Source organism: Carlito syrichta, unplaced genomic scaffold (genome assembly GCF_000164805.1).
Source record: "Carlito syrichta isolate Samal-C Ts95f unplaced genomic scaffold, Tarsius_syrichta-2.0.1 Scaffold288211, whole genome shotgun sequence".
In the NCBI taxonomy this organism is placed as follows: domain Eukaryota; kingdom Metazoa; phylum Chordata; class Mammalia; order Primates; family Tarsiidae; genus Carlito; species Carlito syrichta.
Genome location: NW_007232307.1, coordinates 5,555 through 31,852, shown reverse-complemented (window position 1 = coordinate 31,852; position 26,298 = coordinate 5,555). Strand labels below are relative to the sequence as shown.

The window sequence follows — 26,298 nt, the reverse complement described above, 5'->3', positions numbered from 1 at the left end:
TGCGGTGGCCGGGAGCTGCCACTGCACTCCAGTCTGGGCGACGGAGTGAGACTCCAACTCAAAAAAAATAAAATTAAATTAAAATAAAATGCACTTTCTTGACAAAATAAAAATTGGCAAACCTATCTGATTTCCTAGTTTAAAAATGTATTAACTAGTAAAATCTAAAAGCCTGGAAATCATCAATTTACAGGGCCAGTATAGAGAAGAAAATGAAAATATGAGAGGATAACTGATGGGCCAAGTCTTGAAGGAATTTGAACTCTAGAATACAGGGAGAGTTAGATTTGAAGAACAGAACAGAAGCTAAGTATAGGAGGAATTAGGGTCAAGCATAGAGATGATGGTGCAGAAGCTTCTCTGGTAACTAAATACCAAGTTCATTTGTGCTCAAAATAAGTGTGGTAGTTTTTATTTTTATTTTTTTGAGTTGGCGTCTCATTCTGTTGCCCAGGCTAGAGTGCAGAGGCACAATCACAGCTCACCACAGCCTTGACTTCTTGGGCTCAGCTGATCCTTCTGCCTTAGCCTCCCAAGTAGCCGGGACTACGGGTGTGTGCCACCATGCCTGGCTAATTTTTATGATTTTCTGTAGAGATGAGGTCTTGCTATGCTGCCCAGGCTGGTCTTGAACTTCTGGATTCAGGAAATCCTCTCACCTCAGGCTTCCAAAGTGTTGGGATTACAGGTGTGAGCCACTGTGCCTGACCAAGCCTGCTAGTATTAATAGGAAGCCCAATAATTAATTAATGTAGAATAGTGAGGATTTGGAGCAACTATTGTGAGGAATGGGAAAAATAAATAAATTCAGGAATGGGCTGACAGAGTAGAAAAACAGAGGTGGTTTCAATACTAAATATTTTGATGAAGCTAAAAAATAAGCTTAGTGGATGTAAGAGAGTGGGGGGAAAAAGGTACCAGAATGTGAGGTTGTGGACAGAGGTAGGATTTCTGAATTTAAGATCTCAAAGCTAGAGAAAAGGCTTATTCACCGATAACTATAACTTATTATTATACGCTGGGCTAGGTGGCTCAGCCTGTAATCTCAGCACTTTGTGAGCCCGAGAGTTCGAGACTAGTCCGGGCAACTTGGCGAGACGTCACTACAATAAAAGATCAAAAACTAGCCGGTGTGGTAGTGCGCGCCTGTAGTTCCGGCTACTTGGAAGGCTGAGGCAGAAGGATCACTGGAGCCCAGCAGGTCAACGCTGGGGTGGCCGTGAGCATGCCACTGCACTCCAGCCTGGGCGATGGAGTGAGAATCCAACTCAAAAAAAAAAAATTATTATAACTATGCATTAAGCACATTAAAAATTAATTGTATCTAGTTATAATAACCACTTAATTTATTTTGAGTTGGAGTCTCACTCTGTCACCCAGAGTGCAGTGGCACGCTCACGGCCACTGCAGCCGCGACCTGGTGGGATCATGTTATCCATCTGCCTCAGTCTTCCAAGTAGCTGGAACTACAGGTGTGCACCACCATGCCCGGCTAATTTTTTTTTTTTTTTTGGATTTGTTGTAGAGACGCGGTCTCACCAAGTTGCCCAGGCTGGTCTTGAACCCATGAGCTCAGGCACCCAGTCGGTCGCGGGAGACGAGGGGCCGGAGAGAGATGGTGGGAGCAACCTGGGGGCACTTTCCGGTTAAATAGCACTCTCAAAACTCTCTCATCACACTCAGCATCCTTTCCGTTATATACGTCCGAGACCCGACGTGAAGGACGTCTCCAAAAAAGAGACTCCAAGGAGGGCCTCGCTCCCCTCCTGGACCCGCAGCTCTGCAGCCAGCCGGGAGTGCACGTCACTCGCCCGCCGCCAATCGGCGCCCGGCAAGTCACCTCTCCTCCCAGGGCCCGCAGCCCCGCCCGTCGCCTGGACTCAGGCCGCGAGTGTCCGCCGGCCGCTTACGTTCTGGGCGCAGGCGCAGCGGCGGGGCCGGAGCGCGGAGGGGATTCGGGCGAGGAGCGGAGCGGGTGCCGCGGCCAGGATGGTGCTGGAGAGCGTGGCCCGCATCGTGAAGGTCCAGCTCCCCGCCTATCTCAAGCGGTTGCCAGTCCCCGAGAGCATTACCGGGTTCGCCAGGCTCACAGGTAATCCTCTCGCCCAGCCAGTCCCCATCCTCGCATGCTCCGCAAGTAGGGGAAGGAGATGTGGAAATCCTTGGGCCAAGGGGCGGGGCGCAGCGGGGCTACCGGCACGTGACCCTGTGACCCGGCGCAGAAGGCGGCGGGCGCGCGCAGGCGCAGCCGCCTCTGGGTCGCCTGGGAAACCGAGTCGGCGCGTGGTGCCCCAGGGTCCTTCTCCTTGTGGTTGTCCGATGTCCTTCCGTGGCGTGGCGAGAGACCGGCTTTTGCAGTGAAGGTGCTGCGTAGGGAGTAGACCAGTCTCTTTTGTCTGCTGTCCCAGGTATCGCTCCTCGCAGCGCTTGTTTATCTTGAAACAGGGCAAGTTATCGTTATCTAAGGCGCTGTGTGACAGGTGTCCCGGCTCTCGACTGGGTTTCACCCTCGGCGTGTGCGTGGGAGTACGTGTGTGGGAGAGAAATACAGACATACGCGTGTCTGTATGTATGTGGCTGTCTTAGGAACGAAATTAGGAAATCTCCATTTCTGTAGGGAAGAGTTGATCTTTCACGGGGGTACTTGAGGTCACCTAGTAACTGCGAACCCAGGGGCTGTTGAGGTGACTTCAGTTGAGGAAGGATTCCTTACGCAGTGTTGAAGGCTAATATTACGGGTCATTAGACAATGACATTTAATGAATATGTGTAACGTTATATACTTAAGGTCCCTCCTTTACGGAAAAGAATTCACAACGCAGGGTTTCACATCTAGAGGATGAAAATGTCCAGAATGCAGTCCACACTTGCAAGATTTTGTTGAGTTCTGAGCGTTTCATTGTAAGGGGATTATTTGTAAAACCGACTCAGACTGAGTAGGATGGTGAGGAAATTAGCAAGTACTGAGTTCCTATGTCCTAGATACCAGGAAATGCAGATATGAGTTAAGACTGAGGTAAACAGGGTTGCTTAGTGTGGAACATTCTCAAGATCTACAGCAGCAGACCTAAAATGCTGTCTGGTAGATGAGAAGCAAGATTTATTTTGTGTAGTCCAAAAGACAGTACTGGTACCAAATTAGTGAAGGTTATTTGGAGGTAAATTTCCACTCCACTCCAAGGAAGATTTTTTTAAAATTAAAAAATGTGGTGCTTTGGGTGATAGCCCCTCTCAGATTAAAGAAACAACCACAAACAGGCTCTGCTGGTGGATAGATTTAGATGGGAGTAAACTAGGTGACACTTAAATTCTCTTCCACATCTAGTGATTTGTTGAATTACTGTTAGAGACAACTGCTCTGTTAACAAATGAATTGTGAGATTTTAACTTTTTTTTTTTTTTGAGTTGGAGTCTTACTCTGTTGCCCAGACTGGAGTGCAGTGGCCGCTCCCGGCCACCGCAGCCTCGACCTGCTGGGCTCCGGCGATCCTTCTGCCTCAGCCTTCCAAGTAACTGGAACTACAGGCGTGCGCACGCCCAGCTAAATTTTGATTTATTGTAGAGATGAGGTCTTGCTAAGTTGCCCAGGCGGGTCTCGAACCCGCGGGCTCAGGCAATCCACTCACCTCAGCCTCCCAAAGGCTGAGCCACCGAGCCCGGCTGAGATTTTAACATTTTTAGATGTTAAGAGTTTTAGTAGAAAACATGCAATTGAGTGGAAATGATGGTAACAATAGTAAACATTATAAAGAAACATCTAAGTATCAGAAGTAACATACAAATAAAAATAAAATGAGAAAACTATTTCAAATCACCAAGTGGTTGTACATATCAGAATCTTTTGATCCCAGTAGTTTTTCTGATAGAATTGCAGCAATTGTGTAAAATTTTACTTTCCCCCCATTTATCGTTTATTTTACTTAAGTACTTTACATATTTTAGTGTAATCCTCATTTTGTTCTAACAACTATATAATCTTAATTTAGTTTTAACATCACAGTGGGTCTGGCCATTCCCCTGCAGCTGAAAATTTGGAATGTTTCCATTTTTTTAGTCATAATGTTATAGTTCACTGGTAAGTAGCCATATAGCATTTGTCACTCCCCCTCCCCCTTGAATTATACTCTTGAATGTAGTCACTAAAATGTTCAAAAGATAATGATTATTTTGTGACATTTGTTCCCTTTTGCCAATTTACCTTAGTAATTTGCATAAGTTAACTTCTGTGTTTTTAATAGTCAGAAAAGGAAATTTACCCTCATCCCAATGATTTACATCTGTTGATTCTGATGGTGGATGCATTTATAATGGTTTCAGTTTTTAACTACTAAACTGGATTTAGTGGCTAGAAGATTTTAGAAATGTTTTCTTGAAGATCCCTACTGTCAATAAATATTTAATTTCTATTAAAGGCATTAAGGAAGCTCAGCCAAACCTTTTGCCTTTTAAATCAGTGATACATAAATAGTGAGGACTAATTCTCAGAAATAATGACAACTCTGGTATCATAACATTCACAATCGATAAAGTTTTCACTTTCCTAATACTGATTGCAGGTGAAGTTAAAATGATCTGAAGCCAGTTGCCACAACTTCTATCGTTAAGCACAAGTGGAGTGGTCTTTTCTAAATTGTCATCTTTTTCACAGTAACGTTGAAAGTTGCAGACATATCCACTATTTGCCTCAGACACCTCTCTGACTAACATTCCGTACTTTGTATTTTTATTTGGATTTTAAACTGAGTATATATTGTTCAGAAAAAGAATTTGCAAAGATGTAAATTCATGTCAGTGGTAACCCACAGAATTTGGAATGATGTAAATTTGTGTCAATGATCATGAATGAGTTAATAACACATATTTAACTTAAGTTTCATTGCAGTATGACTACAATTTAGTTCTTATAGCACTGCTTATTCAGGAAACATGAGCATACTTATAATAACTGCTTTTTAAAAAAAAATAAATGAGAGTCTGTTTTGAAAAGGACAAAACAGTTGCAGGGTCTGTTTTGGGGAACTACTGAGGAAAAACTTCAGTGAATGTTTTCCTTTCTCAGTTTCCCATTCAGAATAGATTGTAATAGTTAATGACATTTAGCTTTCTTGAATGAGCTACTTGTAGAATCCATAGTGTAAGCTTTTGTTGAAATAAAAACCTGAAAAACAACTTTCCAGCAAGTAATTGTTTAAAATGTCCAGGAGACCAAAAACATTTCCATTTTCTTCTGTAAAAATTAGAACCAAAAACTGTATAGTTTACTTGATTGTTGCCTATATTTCCTTCCCTATTTAGAGCTAGCTGTTTTTTTAAGCAATTAACTCTCATGATGACGTGTGTTCTTAGAAAACACATACGCTTCTTAACTACCTGATACTACTAGTTAACTATAGACTGTTCTTATCTATTAGAAACAACCTGTCTTTGTTTATGTCACATTTTCTTTTTTTTTTTTTTTTTTTTCATTAATCAGTATTTTTTATTATGGTTTTGTGGGGTACAGTTAAGGGTTAGTATGTCACATTTTCAAGAGTAAGGCTTTTAAGACAAATTATGTGTCAGCCTTTTCTAAGTACAGTCTGCCCCCTGTATCTGTGGATTCAACTAACCATAAATTTAAAAAAATGTAGTTAGGCTTATGATTTTAGCTGTATTGAACATGGACACATTTCTTGTCATTATTCCCTAAAACAATAAAGTTTAACAGCTGCTTACATAGCATTTACATTTAGAACAACATAAATCTTCCCATTCAAAAGTCAGAAAAGAGCTTATTTCCACATATACAAACTAGCTATGATTTTTTGCCCACTTGAACTAGTTTGCTTCTTTGAAACGTAAAGACAAAGCAGTGACTGAGACTTCAATGGTATATTTCCCAGAATAACACAAACATGCCAGAACTGGCAGCTGTAAGGGCATTAGCTTTATTTATCTAGAAGGGGTCCATTTTGAAATGAAAATTTGAAAGTGGAACAGAGTGAAAACATATACACACAAAAAGACCTGTATAAGCATGTTCACAGCAGCCTTATTTGTAATAGCCCCAAACTGGAAGCAACCTAAGTATCTACCCACAGAAGAATTTATAAACAAATGTTGGCATATTCATAGACTGGAATACTGGTCAACAACAAAAAGGAATGAATAACTGGACCACCAGATACATCTTGAAAACTTTGGGAGGCAGAGGGGAGAGGATTGCCTGAGCCCAAGAGTTTGAGACCAGCCTGGGCAACACAGCAAGACCTTGTCTCTACAAAAAATTAGTTGGGCATGGTGATGCACTTTTTCACATACAGTATGTCAAATTATTATATCATATTCCCAATTCCTTCATATCATTTGGAAACATGTATTTTAGTGACTTTATCCACCTCATGTCCCTCAATCACAATATAAGATATACAAGAGGCCATAGCCTTACTAGACTCTGGTGTGACAATGTACTCTTTGAGCTATGGCTGTCACCATGCTTCCTGGCTTTGGCCCCCTTCCCTGCCTTGGGAGGTGAGTCTCCTCTTTCTTTCTGTCTCGCTTTAATTTACCTTTTAATTAAACTATATTTTCTAATCTAAAACACACACACAGGCAGAGACTTTATTTCTTATTTGTCTGGATCACCACTGTGTCCCCAGTACCTAAATAGTGACTGGCTCGATTTACTCTTTTTTTTTTTTGAGTTGGAGTCTGACTCTGCCACCCAGACTGGAGGGCAGTGGCACGTTCCCAGCCCCCGCAACCTCGACCTGCTGGGCTCCGGCGATCCTTCCTCCTCAGCCTTCCAAGTAGCTGGAACTACATGAGTGCGCTACCATGCCCAGCTAATTTTTTTTATTTATTGTAGAGACGAGGTCTTGCCAAGTTGCCCAGGCAGGTCTTGAACCCGTGGGCTCAGGCAATCTACTCGCCTTGGCCTCCCAAAGTGCTGGGATTACAGATTGAGCCACCAAGCCCGGTCTACTCTATTTTTTATTGAGATGTAATTTACAGTTCAGTTTGTTACGCTTTGTGTTAAAAGTTCAGTTTGATAAGTTTTGAAACTATATGAAGCTGGAAACACCACCTAAAACAACTCTATTTCCTCAGAAAATGCAAGCACACACACATTGTTCTAGGCAGTTTTAAGGAATCTCAATAGAGTGTTTCTCACATTTGTCCTCTCTTTTCTGCTTTAATGGCCACTGTCTTGGTTTAAACTTGAATTATTTTCTTCTGGATTATTTCCGTGGATTTCCAACGAGTTGTTTTGCCTTTTGTTCTACCACCAACCATCTCTGCTCTTCCTTATGACTCTCCTCTCATTCATCTTCCATCTGATACCAGAGTGATTCCATAATTGAACAATTTTCCAGTGACATTAATATTCAAGTATTCCAATGGCTTCCTATCAGGCACATAGTAGATTCCTACCTACCTGTTGCATGTCCTGCTCACCTCTACAGTCCCCTCTCAGCTTTCATTATATTCCAGCAGTGTCCCAAACCTTTCATGTGTGTGGTATCTCTTAGCCTTTGCCTGTGCTGTTTCCTCTGCATGGAATGCAGCTTCTCCTCCCATCTGCTTGTGAACCAGAAGTTCACTCATTCATCTTTCAGAAACCTGTTTAGGTATCAAAACCTGTAAATTTCCTGCTCATCCCAACAAAGAGTTAATCACTTCTACCTCTGTATTGCTTCTATAGCTTATACTACACAGTACTGTAATCCTTTTTTTTTTTTTTTTTTTGAGTTGGAGTCTCACTCTGTCTCCCAGACTGGAGTGCAGTGGCCGCTCCCGGCCACCGCAGCCTCGACCTGCTGGGCTCCGGCGATCCTTCCGCCTCAGCCTTCCAAGTAGCCAGAATTACAGGCATGCGCTACCATGCCCAGCTGATTTTTTGATTTATTGTAGAGATGAGGTCTCGCTGCCCAGGCAGGTCTTGAACCCGCGGGCTCAGGCAATCCACTCACCTCAGCCTCCCAAAGGCGTGGAATTACAGGCTGAGCCACTGAGTCCGGCTTGTAATCCTTTTTTATAGGTCTATATTCCATACTAGATGGAAAACTTTGTAGTAGAGACCATGTCTTATAATTTTTGTATTTTCGATACTAGTCCCATTGCCTGCCATGTGTCAATGAGTTTTTGAGGATGCTGGAAGTCTTTTTCTTAAATATTTTAAACAATCTTCCTGTATTTTAACTTATACTTCATAAGCCATGATCAAAGGCAAGGACATCCAGACCTTATAGGAGTCACCTGAAATGCCAGTTTAGTGGAGTATATACTCAATTGAGATAAAATTTATTGAAATCATGGTTTATGTAAGTCTCTATTAAAGGGCAGGGAGTTGGGGATCTTTTTGTTTATTGGGTAGGAGACAGATACTTAACTAACTTCAAGACAGAATGCATTAATAGTTTTCTTTTGAATTTTGTTCTGTAGTTTTGACTGAGTGAATTCCTACTTCTTTTGTTTCTCCTGATAGTCCTATGAAGTTGGAAAATTCTTTGCAGGTACTCTTCCACTGTGCCTTGAAAGTTCTACTCTCAAGTCTTTGAGTTCTAGCTTCTCTCTTTTTTTTTTTTTTTTTGAGTTGGAGTCTCACTGTCGTCAGACTGGAGTGCAGTGGCCGCTCCCAGCCACCGCAGCCTCGACTTGCTAGGCTCCGGCGATCCTTCCGCCTGAGCCTTCCGAGTAGCCGGAATTACAGGCATGCGCTACCGCACCCGGCTGATTTTTTATTTATTGTAGAGATGAGGTCTCGCTGCCCAGGCGGGTCTCGAACCCGCGGGCTCAGGCAATCCACTCACCTCAGCCTCCCAAAGGCGTGGGATTACAGGCTGAGCCACTGAGCCCGGCCTAGCTTCTCATTCTTTAGGTCTCTGCTTAAAGGTCCTTTTTTCAGAAACTTTCTTTGACCTCTTACTGAAGTTGCAGCCGACCTACTCTTTTGTCCCTAGTTTAGTCTTTTTTTCTCTTATATCATCCTGTTTATTTCCTTTGTAGCTCTTACTGCAGTCTGTGATTATCTTGTGTTCACTTGCTTATTGTTCATCTCTTCTGAAATGTATACCCTACAGACACCTTATCTTTCAGTTTATATCCCCATCTAGTGCAATATCTGGAATGTGCAATATCTGGAATTACTTATCAGTAAGCAATTTAATGAGCAAATTCACGAATGATTGTTACTACTGTTTTATGGACAAAATGAACCTAACTCCAGCCAGGTATATGGAAATCGGATTTATACCACAGATAAACTATTAATTGGTTATTTACAGAAGTCCTGCTCTGTGCAAGGCACTCTACTAAGCACTGGGTACATAGAGGTACACAAGACAGCTGCAGTACTTGCATTTAGCACTGTATCTCCACATAGTAGGTACTCAATTATTTAGTAAAAAAATTATTTTTATAATAATATAGTAGAAAGTTGAAAACAGTTTAGCAATAGGATATTGATCAGATTTCTTTTAGAAAATATTCAATAAAACTTGATAAAAATCAGAAAGGGAGTATTGAGTGGAAAGATATAAAAGCAAACTTTCTGGGAGATGGAAATAATTTACATTTTCTTTTAGGTGGTGTTTACAGGTCCATATAGTTTCAAAACTTGTCAATTTGAACGCTTAACACAGAGCTTAATAAGCTGAACTATAAATTATGCCTCAATAAAAGGTAGATTTAATAAATTGAGCCAGGCATTATTTAGGCACTGGGGACACAGTGGTAATCCAGACAAGCAAGGTCCCTGTCCTTGTTTATCTTATATTGTGATTGAGGGACATGATAGGTGGATGTAGTCATTAACCTTTATGTTTCTAAATGATATTAAGGAATTGGGAAAATGATACAATAATCTGGTATACTGTAAGTGAAAAAGTAGGTTGTAGACTATATATACAACATGGTTTTTGTAAAGCATTTATAACATATATATTTACACACCCCAGAAATACAAGGAATATATGTGTGTGATAAATACATAAATATTAGTTTTTACAATTCTGAAATAACACAAGTAAGTATATGTTGTATGAAATACATTGTTTAAAATTATTTTATACATTATTTACGTACAGTTAATAGGCACTATTTTTCCTGCCAAAGTGTCGAAAATATCTGTAGTACTGAACATATATCAAACAGGTTAATAGGAAATAGCCTGCCTTTAAAGTTTATAAAAAAATGTTTTGTTTGTTTCTTCAGTATTTTGTATTTTTTCACTAAAAATCAGTATTGATTCACTCAGTTGGGAGCTAATAAAGTTTATCTCATAAGGCAAAGAATAGAATAGTAAGTAACTAGTTACCAGAGACTAGGAAGGGTAGTGAGGAGGGGAGAATGAAGAGAGAGGTTGGCAATTGGGTGCAGAAATACAGTTAGATAGAATGAATAAGTTCTAGTGTTCGATAGCATAATAGGGTGACAGTAATTATCAGTAACTTATTATATATTTCAAAATAGAAGATTTGGAATGTTCGGCATAAAGAAGTGATAAATGAGGTGATTAATATCCCAGTTACCCTCATTTGATTATTACTACACATTGTATGCATGTATCAAAATCTCACTTGTATCCCATAAATATGTGCAGTGATTATGTATCAATAAATAACCAACCTTAATAAATTTAAAATGATTTGAATTGAGCTTTATTTATTTATTTAATTTTTTTGAGTTGGAGTCTGCCACCCAGGCTGGAGTGCAGTGGCACACTCCCGGCCACCGCAGCCTCCATCTGCTGGGCTCTGGCAATCCTTCTGTCTCAACCTTCCAAGTAGCACTGCTACGCCCAGCTAGTTTTTGATTTATTGTAGAGATGAGGTCTCGCCAAGTTCCCCGGGTGGGTCTCAAACCCATGGGCTCAGGCAATCCACTCGCCTGGGCCTCCTAAAGTGCTGGGATTACAGGCTGAGCCACCAAGCCTGGCCTGAATTGAGCTTCAAACAATGTATTGCTTTTATTTATATAGCTTCTCAGTAAAATTGTATCTGATAATCTTTAAAAAGTAGCTTGTGCTAAACACTTTTGTAAGTTATTACTTTGTTGTAGGAGGTAATAGTACCTCTCATTATTGTTTTTTGTTTGTTTTATTGAGTTGGAGTCTCACTCTGTCACCCAGGCTGGAGTGCAGTGGCACTATCACAGCTAACCGAAGCCTCGACCTCCTGGGTTCAGTCATCTTTCTGCCTTCCGAGGAGCTGGGACTATAGGCACACGCTATCATACATAGCTGATTAAAAATTTTTTTTTGTAGAGATGAGTTCTCACTATGTTTCCCAGGCTTGTCTCAAACTCCTGGGCTCAAGCAGTCCTGCCTCAGACTCCCAAAGTGCTGGTATTACAGGTGTGAGCCACTGCACCAGCCTATTGTAGTTTTTAGAGTAGTGTTTCACCAAGGAACTAAGTGTTCAAAGGAACATTTTCTGAAGTGGATTTTAAAATAGTACTGATACCATTTGCCCCTTGAGATTTGTGGGTTAAGATAGGAAATGCTGGATTTAAGAGTGTAAAGTTATGGCTTTCATGTTTACATTCCCATTCATTTGCTTTTTAGTCATTTAGCCTTCTGTGACTTTTTATCACTACATTATAATATATAGGATAATACTTAATATTGATCCATACTGAACAGATACTTATGTGCCTATGCATTTATGCTATTTCGAGTTCCATATTAGATGCTAAGGGCCAGTTGCAAGCTAAGACATTCATTACCTGATGTGGTGAATGTAGATGAAAATTAGAGAACAATGTAGTGAGTGAGAAGGGGACTGGCATTTGTGCTCATTCATCTATTCATGCACTAAGTCACTCATTAAACATTTATGCAGCATCTGCTTTGTGCCAGGAAGGGTAGAACACAGCTTCTTTCCTCGCAGGCTATGGAAGAGACAACTTTAGAAACAAATAATTACGGTATTGTGATAGCAGAAGCATGAGGAAGGGGGCTTAAAAACACAAAAGGAAATAGTTGATTCTACCTTGTAACGTTGAGGAAGACTTCAGGAGAAGTGATATTTGGCCCTAGTCCTGAAGAGTCCATATAAATTAGGTAAACCAGAGGCAGAAAAGCATTGCAGATAGAAGGAACTCCATATGCGCAGAATGCAGGAAGGCTATTACTAAGCAGTAGCTTTGGCTGGCTTTAGGTGTGTGAAGAAGGCATGTTTGTGAAAACTGAAGCTGGAAAGGTGGCCTTGCCATGCTATGGAGACGGCACTTTGTAGAGCCGGTGATCTATAGCAGCACTGTCCAAAGAACTTTGGTAATGGAAACATTTGCTGTACTGTCAAATATGGTAGTCACTAGCTAGATGTGGCTATTGAGCTTCTGAAAGGTGACCATAGAAATGAAATTTTTCATATTACTTTATTTACAAGTAGTCACATTTGTTTATTAATCATGTTTTTAATTTTATGATGTTTGATATCTTGGAGGCCTTGCTGGCTGTGAAGAGACTGCCCCACCCAGGACTAGATAATTTAATTCCTGGAGCATGCCTTTCATAATGCCTGTAAGCATGCCTTTCATAATGCAAACCAACCAATCCAAAGCCCAAACTCTCAGCCACCTCCTTTCTTAGACATCAAGCCAATATTTCCCCAGCCCTAAGTCACCCAGGTGCAGGCATCAGGCAATGAGGGGCCACCCCATTAACCCAGAGCTCACTGAAATTATGCAAGCTAGCCAATCCTAAACTATTTTGAATATTGACTAGCACATTGACTAGCTATTTCCATACTGAGTAGCACAGATACTCACAGATCATTCTCTCTCAAGAAACAGTTCTGTGTCATCTCTAGAACTTTAATTCATTCGAAGAATTGATATGGAATGTCACCATCTGGGTTATGAGAATGTAACAACCAGCATGACGGGCGGGTCCTTATCCTTACAGAGTTTCATTCTGGAGACTAAATTACATCCCCAGGGATTTCTACCATGTACCATTGTCAAGTTGATTTGGCAAGATATTATTTACAAAAAAGTTGCTACTACATCCTCACCAATCTCCATAATCTCTTAATAAAGGCTACCATTTATGGTGTATCTTCTCTGTGTTAGCCACTCTTAGAAGTGCTATACATTTGTTATATAAATAGGTTTCATATGGATCTCTTTGACATGATGTTGTATAAAAATTAATTTCATTTTGGAAGAGTTGATATTAAGGCTTTCAATAGTTAAACAGTAAGAGCAAGTATCTTTTGAGAGTAGTTTTACGAAGAGAGGAACAGATTTAATTATAGGTCTGTTGGGTTTGATTCATGATGATTGACAACAGGCTTTGGATTTAGACCATTGTGGATTAAACCAGCTTAAGCAACAGTTTACCCACATGTAAAATGGGGATAATAATGATTCCTACCAAATACAGTTGTTAAATCTAGCACAATGTTAAATGAGATAGTACAAGTGTACTCTTAGCATAGACTATTCATTTATGTTTAATATTTATTAGCATGGCACATTATCTCCTGGTTTTCTCTTTTCTCAGCTAAACTATTTCTATATAGTGCCTAGCAAGGTATCAGATAGGCACTTAGTGAAGGAAGTTAAACGTTAACTCTTGAAGAACAGAAAAGATTCTCTATAGAGCCCAGCAAAGGTAGGGCACTAACAGATATCTGATAAATGTGTGTTGAAATGTTTATCTGGTTCCTTGGTATGTTTGTCTTCACAGTCATAAAAACCATTTTATTTCTATTATTTCTATTCTCTGTCCTCTTAAGATAGACTAGGTACTCCAAAAGACTTTTAATGAACCTTATGAAATGAGATGTATCTTAAAATGAGAACATTCAATATATGAAAGTTTCAATTTTTTCTTTAAAATAGAAGCTTTTATCTAACAGTGTTCTTTAGGAACAGTTACCCAAAACTGTAAACTAAAGCATCAAAGACATGTTCTGTCTGAAATTATGAATCAGTGGCAAAAATTTTACAGATATCTGTTATTTGATTTTAGACATGATATTAATGAGAAAAGACTGAAAATGTTTTCTAAACCTTTACAATATATTACACATTGAATTTTGTTTATAATTTATAGAGATCATAATTACTGAAATAAAAGTAGATGAACACAAATAGACTTGATGTGAACAATAAGAGAGGTTATTTGAAATGGGACCTATTGCTGAAAATTTAGGTTTCTAGTTTCATGATCTCAAATTAGCCCATAAATAAAATAAGGCGGGCAAGGCTTGGTGGCTCCGCCTGTAATCTCAGCACTTTGGGAGGCCGAGGTGAGTGGATTGCCTGAGCCCGTGGGTTTGAGACCCGCCCAGGCAACTTGGCGAGACCTTGTCTCTACAATAAAAAAAAAAAATTAACCGGGTGTGGTAGTGGGTGCATGTAGTTCCGGCTACTTGGAAGGCTGAGGTGGGAAGATGGCCTGAGCCCAGCAGGTCGAGGCTGCAGTGGCCAGGAGCGTGCCACTGCACTACAGTCTGGGTGACAGAGTGAGACTCCAACTCAAAAAAACAAATAAAATAAAATAAAATAAGGTGGTCCTAGGTAGAGTTGGCTTGGTTGTGCTATTCAGTCACAGTTTTACAAATATGTTAAAAAGAAATTAATGTGTGAAGTAACAGATAAAAAATAGACTGAAGGATGAAGCTAGACATGATTTTAAGTTCTTTTACAAGGGCTCTGCAGATTCTGACCAATCTGTGCATGTTTAGTTGCAGAATGGCTTCGGTTATTACCTTTCCTTGGGGTACTTGCACTACTTGGCTACCTTACAGTTCGTCCATTCCTCCCGAAGAAAAAACAACAGAAGGATAGCTTGATTAATCTTAAAATACAAAAGGAAAATCCAAAAGTGGTGAATGAAATAAACATTGAAGATTTGTGTCTTACTAAAGCAGCTTATTGTAGGTGTTGGCGTTCTAAGACGGTAAGATATATGTTTACATGTACACTAACATTTTGTGGTGTTAGAATTGTTTTAAGTTCCTAGTTTGGAAGTTCTGTGAGATGAGTGCTTTTTAAATAGTATTCAGTATTCGGAGTCCATATTCCTAAATTAAAGTTTGCATTTCATGATTGATACTACCTGTGTGAGAAAAGAGCAGCAAGGGAGGATGGAAGTCTCAAGCTTTTACAGAGCTCAGCATTTGTCTAGAGTAACATTTTAAATATACCTGTTTTTTGAGAGAGGACATAAGGAGCTAGAATAAATAATGCTCAAATCCGATAACTATCACTTACAGTGTGACTTTGGTTGGACAATGTGTGTGTGTGTGTGTGTGTGTGTGTGTGTGTGTGTGTGTGTGTGTGTGTGTGTCAGAGTCACATTCTGTTGTCTCTTCTGGAGTGCAGTGGCACGATCATGGCTCACCATTGCTTTGACCTCCTGGGCTCAGATGATCCTTCCACCTCAGCATCCCGAATTGCTGGGACTACAGGCACACGCCACCATGCCCAGCTAATTTTTTAGTTTTTTATAGAGACAAGGTTTTGCTATGTTGCCTAGGCTGGTCTCGAATTCCTGGGCTTAAGCCGCCTGCCTCAGCCTCCCAGAGTCCTGAGCCACAGCACTTTGTGAGCACAGGCATAAGCCACTGTGCATGGCCACAAATTACTAACTTTTTGATGTTTGCTCTTTATTGTTTGTTTTTTAAAATCTGGTATCACCCAGCACTTTGTGAGGTGAGGATGAGAAGACTGCCTGAGCTCAGGGGTTTGAGACCAGCCTGAGCAACTTGGCAATACTTCATCTCTACAATAAAAAAAGTAAAAATTAGCCTGGTGGTGCATACCTGTGGTTCCAGCTACTTGAAAGGCTGAGGTGGAAGCATCACTTGAGCCCAGCAGGTTGAGGCTGTGGTTGCTGTGAGCTTGCCACTGCACTCCAGTCTAGGCAACAGAGTGAGACTCCCACTCAAAAAAAAAAAAAATCTGTTATCAATATCACATATTTTTGAGTAGTATATGTGTATGACTCCTTAATAGTATATAAGGCGGTAAATGGTAGCTGTAAGTAGAGATGATTTTTAATGTGGAAAGGAGTAGTTTCGAGTGATGAATACTGTAAGTAGTTGATGAAATCTGTTTTCTTGTACTGCTTTGTACTGGAGGCTTTAAAGTACAATATTGTTCATCGCAGTATCCTTTGTAATAGCAAAATTTTAGAAACTAAGTATCTCAGAATAGGGGAACAATTGGAGTATAATACAAATGAAGAGATAGTAGGAGCCATGATGAGTCATGTTTTTTAAAGAATATGTAATGATAAGATCCTGGTGTACTACAAGTAAGAAAAGCATATTATAGTAGGGTTTCAATTTTTAAAAAATGAATATACACAGTAAATGCAGAGAAAGAAAATGTACCCAAATGTTAATTATTGTTACCTATCTGGATGGATTATAAGTGAATTTTTAAAAAATGTATTTTTGGCCGGGCTCTGTGGCTCAGCCTATAATTCCAGCACTTTGGGAAGCCGAGATGAGTGGATTGCCTGAGCCCACGGGTTCAAGACCCACCCGGGCAACTTGGTGAGACCTTGTCTCTACAATAAATCAAAAAAAATTAGCCAGTGCCTGTAATTCCGACTGGAGTCCAGCAGGTCGAGGCTGCAGTGGCCAGGAGCGTGTCACTGCACTCTAGTCTGGGCTACAGAGTGAGACTCCAACTCAAAAAATAAAAATAAAAAATGTGTTTTTAATTTTTTCTAAAAATTTTGTAGTAGGAAAACAGAATAATTTATTTTGAATTTAAATTCTATTCTCCTAAAACTTAAACAATTAGGAGATGAGCTCAAATTTAGAACTCCACAAAAGACAAGAACGTATTTTGGTTCCCTTTTGAACATAGTTTAGTCACTCATATGGAATCATGAAGTAACTATTTAAGCTGTTAGATTTGTTGTGGTACGGCTAGGTTAAATGTAAAATATATCTATTATTCAGGAAAGCTATCTAATGAGTTTGGTTTTTTAGCAAATAATTTGGTTTCTTTATAAGAGCATTTCACAGATACTTCTACTTAATAATAGTTTAAAAATAACACTTGTAATTCTTTTTTCCTTTTAGTTTCCTGCCTGTGATGGTTCACATAATAAACACAATGAATTGACAGGAGATAACGTGGGTCCACTAATACTGAAGAAGAAAGAAGTATAATAGTAATGAATTAGAGTTGAATTCAATTGTGTAAAATCTTATGACAATATTTTCTCATTCTCTGTGTATAGAAAATTTTGAAATGGTGACCTTAACTACTACTGGCTGAATAATTATTTCTGCCAATTTATGTTCTTGCCAGATTACTGCTTGTAGTTGTTATTTTGTATATTCAAACAGTCACTTCTATAGAAATTAAAATGTCATGCCTCTTATTCTGACTTAAAAGAATTAATGTATCTTCCAGCAATAAAACAACACTTCTGATTTTAATTGAGAAAAACCTAAATTGTGGCAATGGATCCAAAGCTGCTTCTTGGAATATAATATTTTCAACAGAATCTGTATTTTAAGCTTTCCCCTGTACTGTTAAGTATATTATTTTTCATATCTCTTTTGTCTTAATAATTTGAAGTGTTTTTTTTTTCTCCTTTTGGCCTTCCACTTCATTGTGTTTAGATTAAGAAAAATATTATCATCAAGAATTACTTGTGTTTTCATGAGTTTTCACAGAGATAAACTTTTTGCTTTATAGAGATTGCTGTCTAATTAATATGACTATCCCAACTTCAGAAAAGAAGTAAACTGGATATAAAGTTTTCCACTGAGGAACAGTTATTTACATTATAAAGGATTTGTTTACCTTACAAAAGACTTGTGTCTGTTTATTCTGTGCATATCTTGAGCTATTTGACTCAGAGACAGCTGGAGTGGAGTGGCAGGAACTCATGGGCTAAACTTGTGCTCCTGCAATTTGAAAGTCAATTAGAAATAAACATAAAGTATACCTGAATTCATATTAAGATGTTAGTTCAGTGTTCACAATTGTGTGTATATGAATATTTTTCTCTTTTTAACAGTAGAAACCATTAATATGCAGTCATCCCTCATTATATGCTGGGAATTGGTTCCAGGGCTGCCCATGGATACCAAAATCTGCCCATACTCAGGTCCCGCAGTAGATCCTGCAGAGGCCATCTATAGAAGAGTCGGCCCTCCAGGCAGGTACGCAGGTATCAAATCCCACGAACACTGATCTACATGCTTCAGCATACTTGCCCAATTCAAATCTGTGTTATTCAGTGGTCAACTGTACAAAAATGTTTGCAAAATAAACTTACTGGAGAACCTTTAAAATATTTGTAATTTTTTAGCCTAAGAGTCTTTTTAGTTTTATATTACTATTCTCATGTTAATAACTGCTCTTAGCCAGGTGCCATGGCACACTCATGTGATCTCCACTACAGGGAAGACTGAGGCAGGAGGATCCTTGGTGCGGAGTTTGAGGAGAGCCCGGGCAACTCAGTGCCCTGCGTCTGCTGGTCTCTGTAGGAAATCCCTTCTTAAAAAGATATTTAAGACGGCTCGGTGGCTCAGTCTGTAATCCTGCTTCTTTGGGAGGCTGAAGTGAGTGGATTGCCTGAGCCCGCAGGTTCGAGACCCGCCTGGGCAGGCGAGACCTAATCTCTACAATAAATCAAAAAAATCAGCCGGGCGTGGTAGCATGCGCCTGTAGTTCCAGCTACTTGGAAGGCTGAGGCGGAAGGATCACCGGAGTCCAGCAGGTCGAGGCTGCGGTGGCCGGGAGCAGCCACTGCGCTCCAGTCTGGGCGACAGAGTGAGACTCCAACTCAAAAAAAAAAAAGAAAAAGATATTTAATTTCCTTCACTGAATGCCCACCGGATACTTTGCTAGGCACTATGTAAAAATAGCTTAGTTGAGAAGAGAGGTAAATAAATGCTGTCTTTATCTTTTTTTTTTAATTGTAGAGACGAGGTCTTGCCAAGCTGCTTGGGCTGGTCTGGAACCTGTGGGCTCAAGCAGTCCACTCACCTAAAGTGCTAGGATTACAGGCTGAACCACCGAGCCTGGTCAAGACTATCTATTAAAGATACAATTATTTTGGCTCACTATGATTTCTTTTTATATGAAGAAGATACAAGAGGTAGACATACTTAATCCTTCCAGTAATAAAGATAATACTTGTTTAGCACTTATTTGTACCAGACACTCAGTAAGTATGGTACTTGGTTTTTTATTACATGTGATGTCAATAGGTTCTATTATATGATCTTAACTTTCTCATGACCGACAGCATGAGTTTTAGAGTTAGAAATGTAGACTGTGGTTTTTGTGAAGTTGTACAGGGTGTAAGTCTATAATTGTTGCTCTTTCCTCACCTGTCAGTGGGGGACAAATACAGCATTGCTCTTACTTCTTTGGGTATTTTTTCTGAGATCTTTCCTTCAGACTTTCTGAGATCTTTCCTTCAGAAAGAGCCTTCACTGTCAGATTAGTCAATTCTTTTTTTCACAGTTGATGGCAAGACTTTGGGAAAAATCCTCCTTACCGAAAGTTTGGATATTCTGGTCTATGATCATGAAATGTTTTTCTTTTTGTAAAATCATTCACTGCAAGTCACAGCAACATATTTTCATACATATTTTAGTGGTTTTCAGACTTCATAGGAGGTAAATTTACTAAAAATATGGAGACTAAAATGAAATGATCAACTTTTAATTTTGTCAAATGAAGAACATTTTAAAAATTGAAAACAAATTCTCCCATAAAAGGTAATGTTAATACCCAAAAGGTAAGATGGTTATACTCTCAGAATAAAGCCCCTCCATTTTCAGTTGTTAAAATATGCTAAAGAGTTATGCCCACATATTCTCACCTGTGCAAATTTTTTAGAAACCTTGGGTTGGTAGTTAAATGTTATTTTAATAACTCCTTTACATAAGCATTATTATCAGTTACCATTACTTCTTGCAAATTCACAGAATTTTATCACATCCATAGACATCAGGTTGGGTACGGTGGCTCAGCCTGTAATCACAGCACTTTGGGAGGCCAAGGCAGAGGATTGCCTGAGCCCAGGGATTCGAGACCAGCCTGGGCAACTTGGTGAGACCTCCTTTCTACAATAAATCACAAAAACTAGCCGGGTGTGGTGGCATGCGTTGGTAGTTCCAGCTACTTAGAAGGCTGAGGTGGAAGGATCGCCCAAGCCTAGCAGGTCGAGGCAGCAGTGGCCGTGAGCGTACCAGCGCACTCCAGCCTGGGCAAAAAGAGTGAGACTCTAACTCAAAAAAAAAAAAAATAGACATCTAATAACAGTGCATCGGAATTGATACCATGGAATGTTAGCTCTTGAAATACCTCCTTGGTTTCAAGAGCCTTCAAGAAACAGTGCTGTTATTACTATGTCACACGATTGTTTTGAGTGCTGCTTCTGCTTACCTAGGAAACTACTCATGCTTTACTCAGCAAATGAGCACCACCATTACGTAAATATCAGGTATCCAAAAGTGCTAGCAGGTTTGAGGTATTAATGATTCATTCATCTGGGTAATGAAGCAAGTTGTATTATGCAAAGCATATCACAACTCAACTTTGAGTTCACTGCCTCATGATGATTCATTATATTGCTTTTGTATTTTGTAACCTAATTTGTTAATGAGTTATGAGAAGCCAGTTAAGCCAGCTGCTGATCTATATAGTTTTGCTTCCTCATTGTGACTTCATAGTCTTTTACTAGAAACGTGCTATCTGATTCTCTTTCTCTATAAATAGATTTAAAACTCCACTCTTAGCCGGGCTCAGTGGCTCAGCCTGTAATCCCACGCCTTTGGGAGGCTGAGGTGAGTGGATTGCCTGAGCCCCCCGCGGGTTCGAGACTCGCCTGGGCAGCGAGACCTCATCTCTACAATAAATAAAAAAAAAATCAGCCGGGCGTGGTAGTGCCTGTAATTCCGGCTACTTGGAAGGCTGAGGCGGGAGGATCGGCGGAGCCCAGCAGGCGAGGCTACGCTGGCCGGGAGCGGCCACTGCACTCCAGTCTGGGTGACAGAGTAAGACTCCAACTCAAAAACAAAACAAAACAAAAAACTCCACTCTTCACCAAGTTTCTTAAATTAGGGTGGATGTTTTATTTGATATGTACCAGAGAAGTCTAACTAATTGTACTTTACCTATTTAGAATTTATTTTGGCAGCATTACCAGTCTGGAGAAGACCAGGAGAGATGTCACTAATGCTTGTACTTTATTCCGAAGTGAGTGACTCAGGTTACCACTCCATCTTCAAAGTCTGCTTATTCTTTTTTTTTTTTTTAATTTTTAATTACCATGGCAGCTGCCACCCAGTTTACTTATTCATACTTAACACACAATTCTAACATGTTTAGTTATCTGATTTCTACTCCTGAACAAATCACAAATATTGAAAGGGTCCTACAGAGACAGGTAAACAATAAAATGTGATACCAGGGGAAGGAACCAAAAATAATTTTAAAGTGGACATTAAAAGCACAGCAGCTTGAGACAATCCTGCACACCACAGCCTCTGCAGACATCACTATGATCAAGTTATACAAATACAAGGGGGGGTCCCCCAAAAATAGAATTTATTAAAAAATTTTTTTGTTTTAATTGGCCATTTAATTTTTTTAAATTTGATTTTATTTTAAAGTTGTGGGGTAAAAACTGGAATTTATTTATAAAAAGTTGTGTATTCTTGCATGTTTAAACTTCAGTCACCTTCAAATAACTCTCCATTTGATGCAACACTCATTGAGATGCTTTTTCCACTACTCAGAACAGTTTTTGAACACTTTGATTTTGATGCCTTTTAGTACTTCTGCCATTTTTTGGTCTTACCTCTTCCACATCAACAAAACGTTTTTCTCTGAGGACTTTTCTTATCTGGGAAAACAAAAAGAAGTCACTCAGGGAGAGATTGGGTGAATAGGGAAGGTGGACAACAGGGGTCATGCCATTTTTGGTTAGAAACTGCTGAACACTCAGCATGGTGTGGGCAGGTTACTCATGTAAATCAGGGGTCCTCAAACCCTGGGCCATGATGGACCACTATTGGTTTGTGGTGTGTTAGGAACCGGCTGAACAGCAGGAGGTGAGTGGTGGGTGAGCGAGCAAAGCCTCATCTGTATTTATAGCTACTCCGCATCCGTGGTATTATTGCCTGAGCTCCGGCTTCTGTCAGATCAGCAGTGGCATTCAATTCTTGTAGGAGCACGGACCCTATTGTGAACTACACATGCAAGGGATCTAGGTTGCACTTCCTATGAGAATCTAATACCTGGTAATCTGAGATGGAGCTGAGGCAGTGATGCTAGTGCTGAGGAACAGCTGCAAATACAAATTATCATTAGCAGTGAGGTTTGCAGAAAGACCATAATAAATCAACTGCTTGATGTACTTCATTGTATAGCTGCATCTGGTGGCAGGTTTTAAGTCAGAATCAGACACTTATTTTAGTCTGCATGTGGTCCATCCATTATTTATTTCTGTCCGCACTTTTTAAAATATAATTATTTCATTATATGTTACAATGTAACAATAATAGAGTGCACAATAAATGTTATGCACTTGAATAATCCTGAAATCACCCCCTTTTTCCCATCTGTGGAAAAACTGTCTTCCATGAAACTAGTCCCTGATGCTAAAAAGGTTGGGGACCACTGGAGTCACCCACCATGAAATGGGCAAATGTGTTGAAAGAATCTCCAAAAAAAACATACTGAGGCCAAACACAGCCTCTCACAACAACACTAGCTGGTACACTAATGGCCAATAGGTTCCTAGAACATTTACTTAGAAAGGGAAGCCTGTATTATAAGGAGCCCTTCCTCTAAAAAATAATTCCAGGGTTATTTGGTTCCCACCTCATAATGTTTAATGATTGAATCAAGATAGCTAGTTTGTGGTATTTAAGAAGGTAGGATATATGTTGATTTGATACTAATTTCCACTTCAAATAGTTAAAAGCTTAGGGCTTAACATGGTATATTCCAGGTGGAAAATTTATGCAGAAAATATCTTCATTCCTTAATATTTGGAGGCTTTATCAAAGGAAGTTTTTCCATTGAGTCGAAACATTTTTCAAGCTTAATAACTGTAATTTACTACTTGATTTAATTTGTTAAAGTACGAGGAAAACTAAATAAAGCAAGAGTGATTTAAACTTCAACAAATTGTGTTGGCTGGGTTCGGTGGCTCAGCCTATAATCCCAGCACTTTGGGAGGCTGAGGCGAGTGGATTGTCTGAGTCCATGGGTTCAAGACCCACCCGGGCAACTTGGCGATACCTCGTCTCCACAATAAATAAAAAATTAGCTGGGCATGGTAGCTCACATCTGTAGTTCTGGCTACTTGGAAGGCTAAGGTGGAAGGATCGCAGGAGCCCAGCAGGTTGAGTCTGCTGTGGCTGGGCGTGTGCTACTGCACTCCAGTCTGGGCGACAGAGTGAGACTCCAACTCAAAAAAAACAAACAAAACAAAAAACAAATTGTGTTAAATGTCCTCTTCCACTTTAAGGAGAATAAAAAAATCATATTCAAAAACCATGTAAGTCGCCGTTCTGTGACTGCCTCAGTGCCCTGCTGGCTAATAGTCCCTATGTACTGCAGAGGTTGCATTGCAGAATATGCCTATAGCTGTTTTGTTTTCACAACTAAGCTGCATCATCTAAGGTTGTGCTTTAGCTTGTCATAATAATATTTTACTGGAAACATTCTTTATTTTATCATGTTCAGTCAGTCAACTAGTCTTATCTTTTGCAGAAATCTAGTACTGTCATGCAGCAAGCATAATTTCAATATAAATAGTAGACAGTCCCTATTAATTATTAGCAATTATGTGTGCAATTTTATATTATTTATGGTCTTCAGGACACTGAAAATCTGTTCAGAAAGACATATCTATATTTTTCATCCTGAGATGACATCGCTCTAACTTTCCTTTGGTTTAAATGCTTGATTCTTTACTTACAGAATTTCTGTTTTGAACAATTATAGTGAGAGTGTATTTTTTATGCTGTTTTCTTAGAACACTTTTCAAAGAGTTCAACTACAGTGTTAACAAATTCATGATCTTTATTATAAGGTTATAATTTTCTAAAGCAATATAGAAAATGAGAAAAGGGTAGTAAATTTTATAATTACAGAGATGAACCCTGTACTAGTGAGAAAATAAAAATGTCACCAATTTATTTAATTTTCAAATTTCCTGTAATTTTCCATTAGTATCCATCATATATTTCTCTGCTGGGTCACACTAAAGATATGAATTAAACACATTGATCCAACAAATTTAAGAAACTCAAAATGTAGAAATACAGTCTTCAACTCTAGAATGCTACCAAGAAGTGAAATAAGATGAAGGTAGAAAGATGCTCACTTTAAAATGCCATATGCACTGGGCACTGTGGTTCACACCTATATTTCCAGCACTTTGGGAGGCCGAGGGGGGCGGATTACTTAAGCCAAAGAGTTTGAGACCAGCCTAGAACATAGTGAAACCTTGTCTGTGACACACACACACACACACACACACACACACACACACACACACACACAGCCAGACAGCCAGGTATGGTGGTGGCACACATCCCAGATACTCGGGATGCTGAGACAGAAGGATTACCTGAGCCCAGGAGGTCCAACCTGGGCGACAGAGTGAGACCCAGACGCAAAAAAATAAAATAAGATAAAATAGAATGCCTCATGCAACTATGTTGGAGAACCCATTGGAAAAGCCAGCGGAAACGGATAATTTCCTAGAAAAACTTAAATGACCAAAACTAGCCCAGGAAGCAATTTTAAATGTTGCTAGATCAAATACAAAGAAGAGAATGAAAAGTGATTTTTATTTTATTTTATTTATTTTTTTGAGTTGGACTCTCACTCTGTCGCCCAGACTGGAGTGCAGTGGCCGCTTGCGGCCACCGCAGCCTCGACCTGCTAGGCTCTGGCGATCCTTCCGCCTCAGCCTTCCAAGGAGCTGGAACTACAGGCGCGCGCTACCACGCCCGGCTCATTTTTTATTTATTGTAGAGATGAGGTCTCGCCAAGTTGCCCAGGCAGGTCTCGAACCCGCGGACTCAGGCAGTACACTCACCTCAGCCTCCCAAAGGCGCGGGATAACAGGCTGAGCCACCGAGCCCGGCTTGAAAAGTGATTTTTAAAATCCATAATTTAGCCGGGCTCAGTGGCTCAGCCTGTAATCCCGCGCCTTTGGGAGGCTGAGGTGAGTGGATTGCCTGAGCCCGCGCGTTCGAGACCCGCCTGGGAAGCGAGACCTCATCTCTACAAAAAATCAAAAAATCAGCCGGGCGTGGTAACGCATGCCTGTAATTCCGGCTACTTGGAAGGCTGAGGTGGAAGGATTGCTGGAGCCCAGCAGGTCGAGGCTGCGGTGGCCAGAAGCGGCCACTGCACTCCAGTCTGGGCGACAGAGTGAGACTCCAACCAAAAAAAAAAAATCCAGAATTTAAAAAGTACTCAGATTGCAAGAAGAATAATTCTAATGTTATTTAAATTATCCTAATTTTTAAAAAAAGGATAAACGTCCCAATTCACTTCACATAGGTAATACAATATTAATATGAAAATCTGGTAAAGAAACACAAGACAAAACAAAACAAAATCATAGGCCAATCTTACTTATACAAATGAATAAATATTCTAAATTAAAATCCAGTGCTGTTAACCAGAGTAATACACTATGGCAAAGAGCATTGTTATTTCAGGAGTTCAAGGGTGTTTCAATATCAGTTAAGTATATTAACACAATTACATAATTGAATTAAGGAAGAGAAAACATGATTATGTTATTAGATGCTGACAGAGCTATTGCTAAGATTCAATAGCTATATATATATATATATATATATATATTTTTTTTTTTTTTTTTAAAGACAAGGTCTTGCTCTGTTGATCAGGCTGGAGTGCGGTGGCATGATCACAGCTCACTGTAACTGCCAATTCATTCAGTCCTCCAGCCTCATCCTCCCAGAACAGTTGGGACTACAGGTGTGAGCCACCACACCCAACTAATTTTTTTTTTCATTTCTTTAGAGACAGAGTCTCACTATATGAACTAGGCTGGCCAATAGTCATTTTTAATGAAGATTCTTGAATAAAATAGAAATTGAAGGAAGGTGTTTAAACATAATGGTTATTTATGAAAAGCCTACAAGTATTTTTAAATCATAAAACAAAACATTTCAATGAAAATTAGGAACCGCTAGGAATGGCTACTAACACTTTGATATTGAAGATTATCTTGGAGGATCCATGAATGTAACAAGATTTAAAGATGAAAAAATCACTATAAATGTATAGAAAACTTTTTGTTGATCTTATTATTTGCCT

At 39.6% G+C, this 26,298-nt stretch overlaps 1 protein-coding gene across 1 annotated transcript; it reads left to right on the top strand.

Moving 5' to 3' along the window:
* The first annotated feature begins 1,857 nt into the window (after positions 1 to 1,857).
* CISD2 (CDGSH iron sulfur domain 2) lies at positions 1,858 to 18,260 on the top strand. The gene is made up of 3 exons (XM_008053499.2): positions 1,858 to 2,092; positions 14,679 to 14,893; positions 17,034 to 18,260. Exons 1-3 carry the CDS (start codon positions 1,990 to 1,992, stop codon positions 17,121 to 17,123), a joined length of 408 nt encoding a protein of 135 aa, XP_008051690.1. The 5' UTR covers positions 1,858 to 1,989; the 3' UTR covers positions 17,124 to 18,260.
* Positions 18,261 to 26,298: the final 8,038 nt, after the last annotated feature.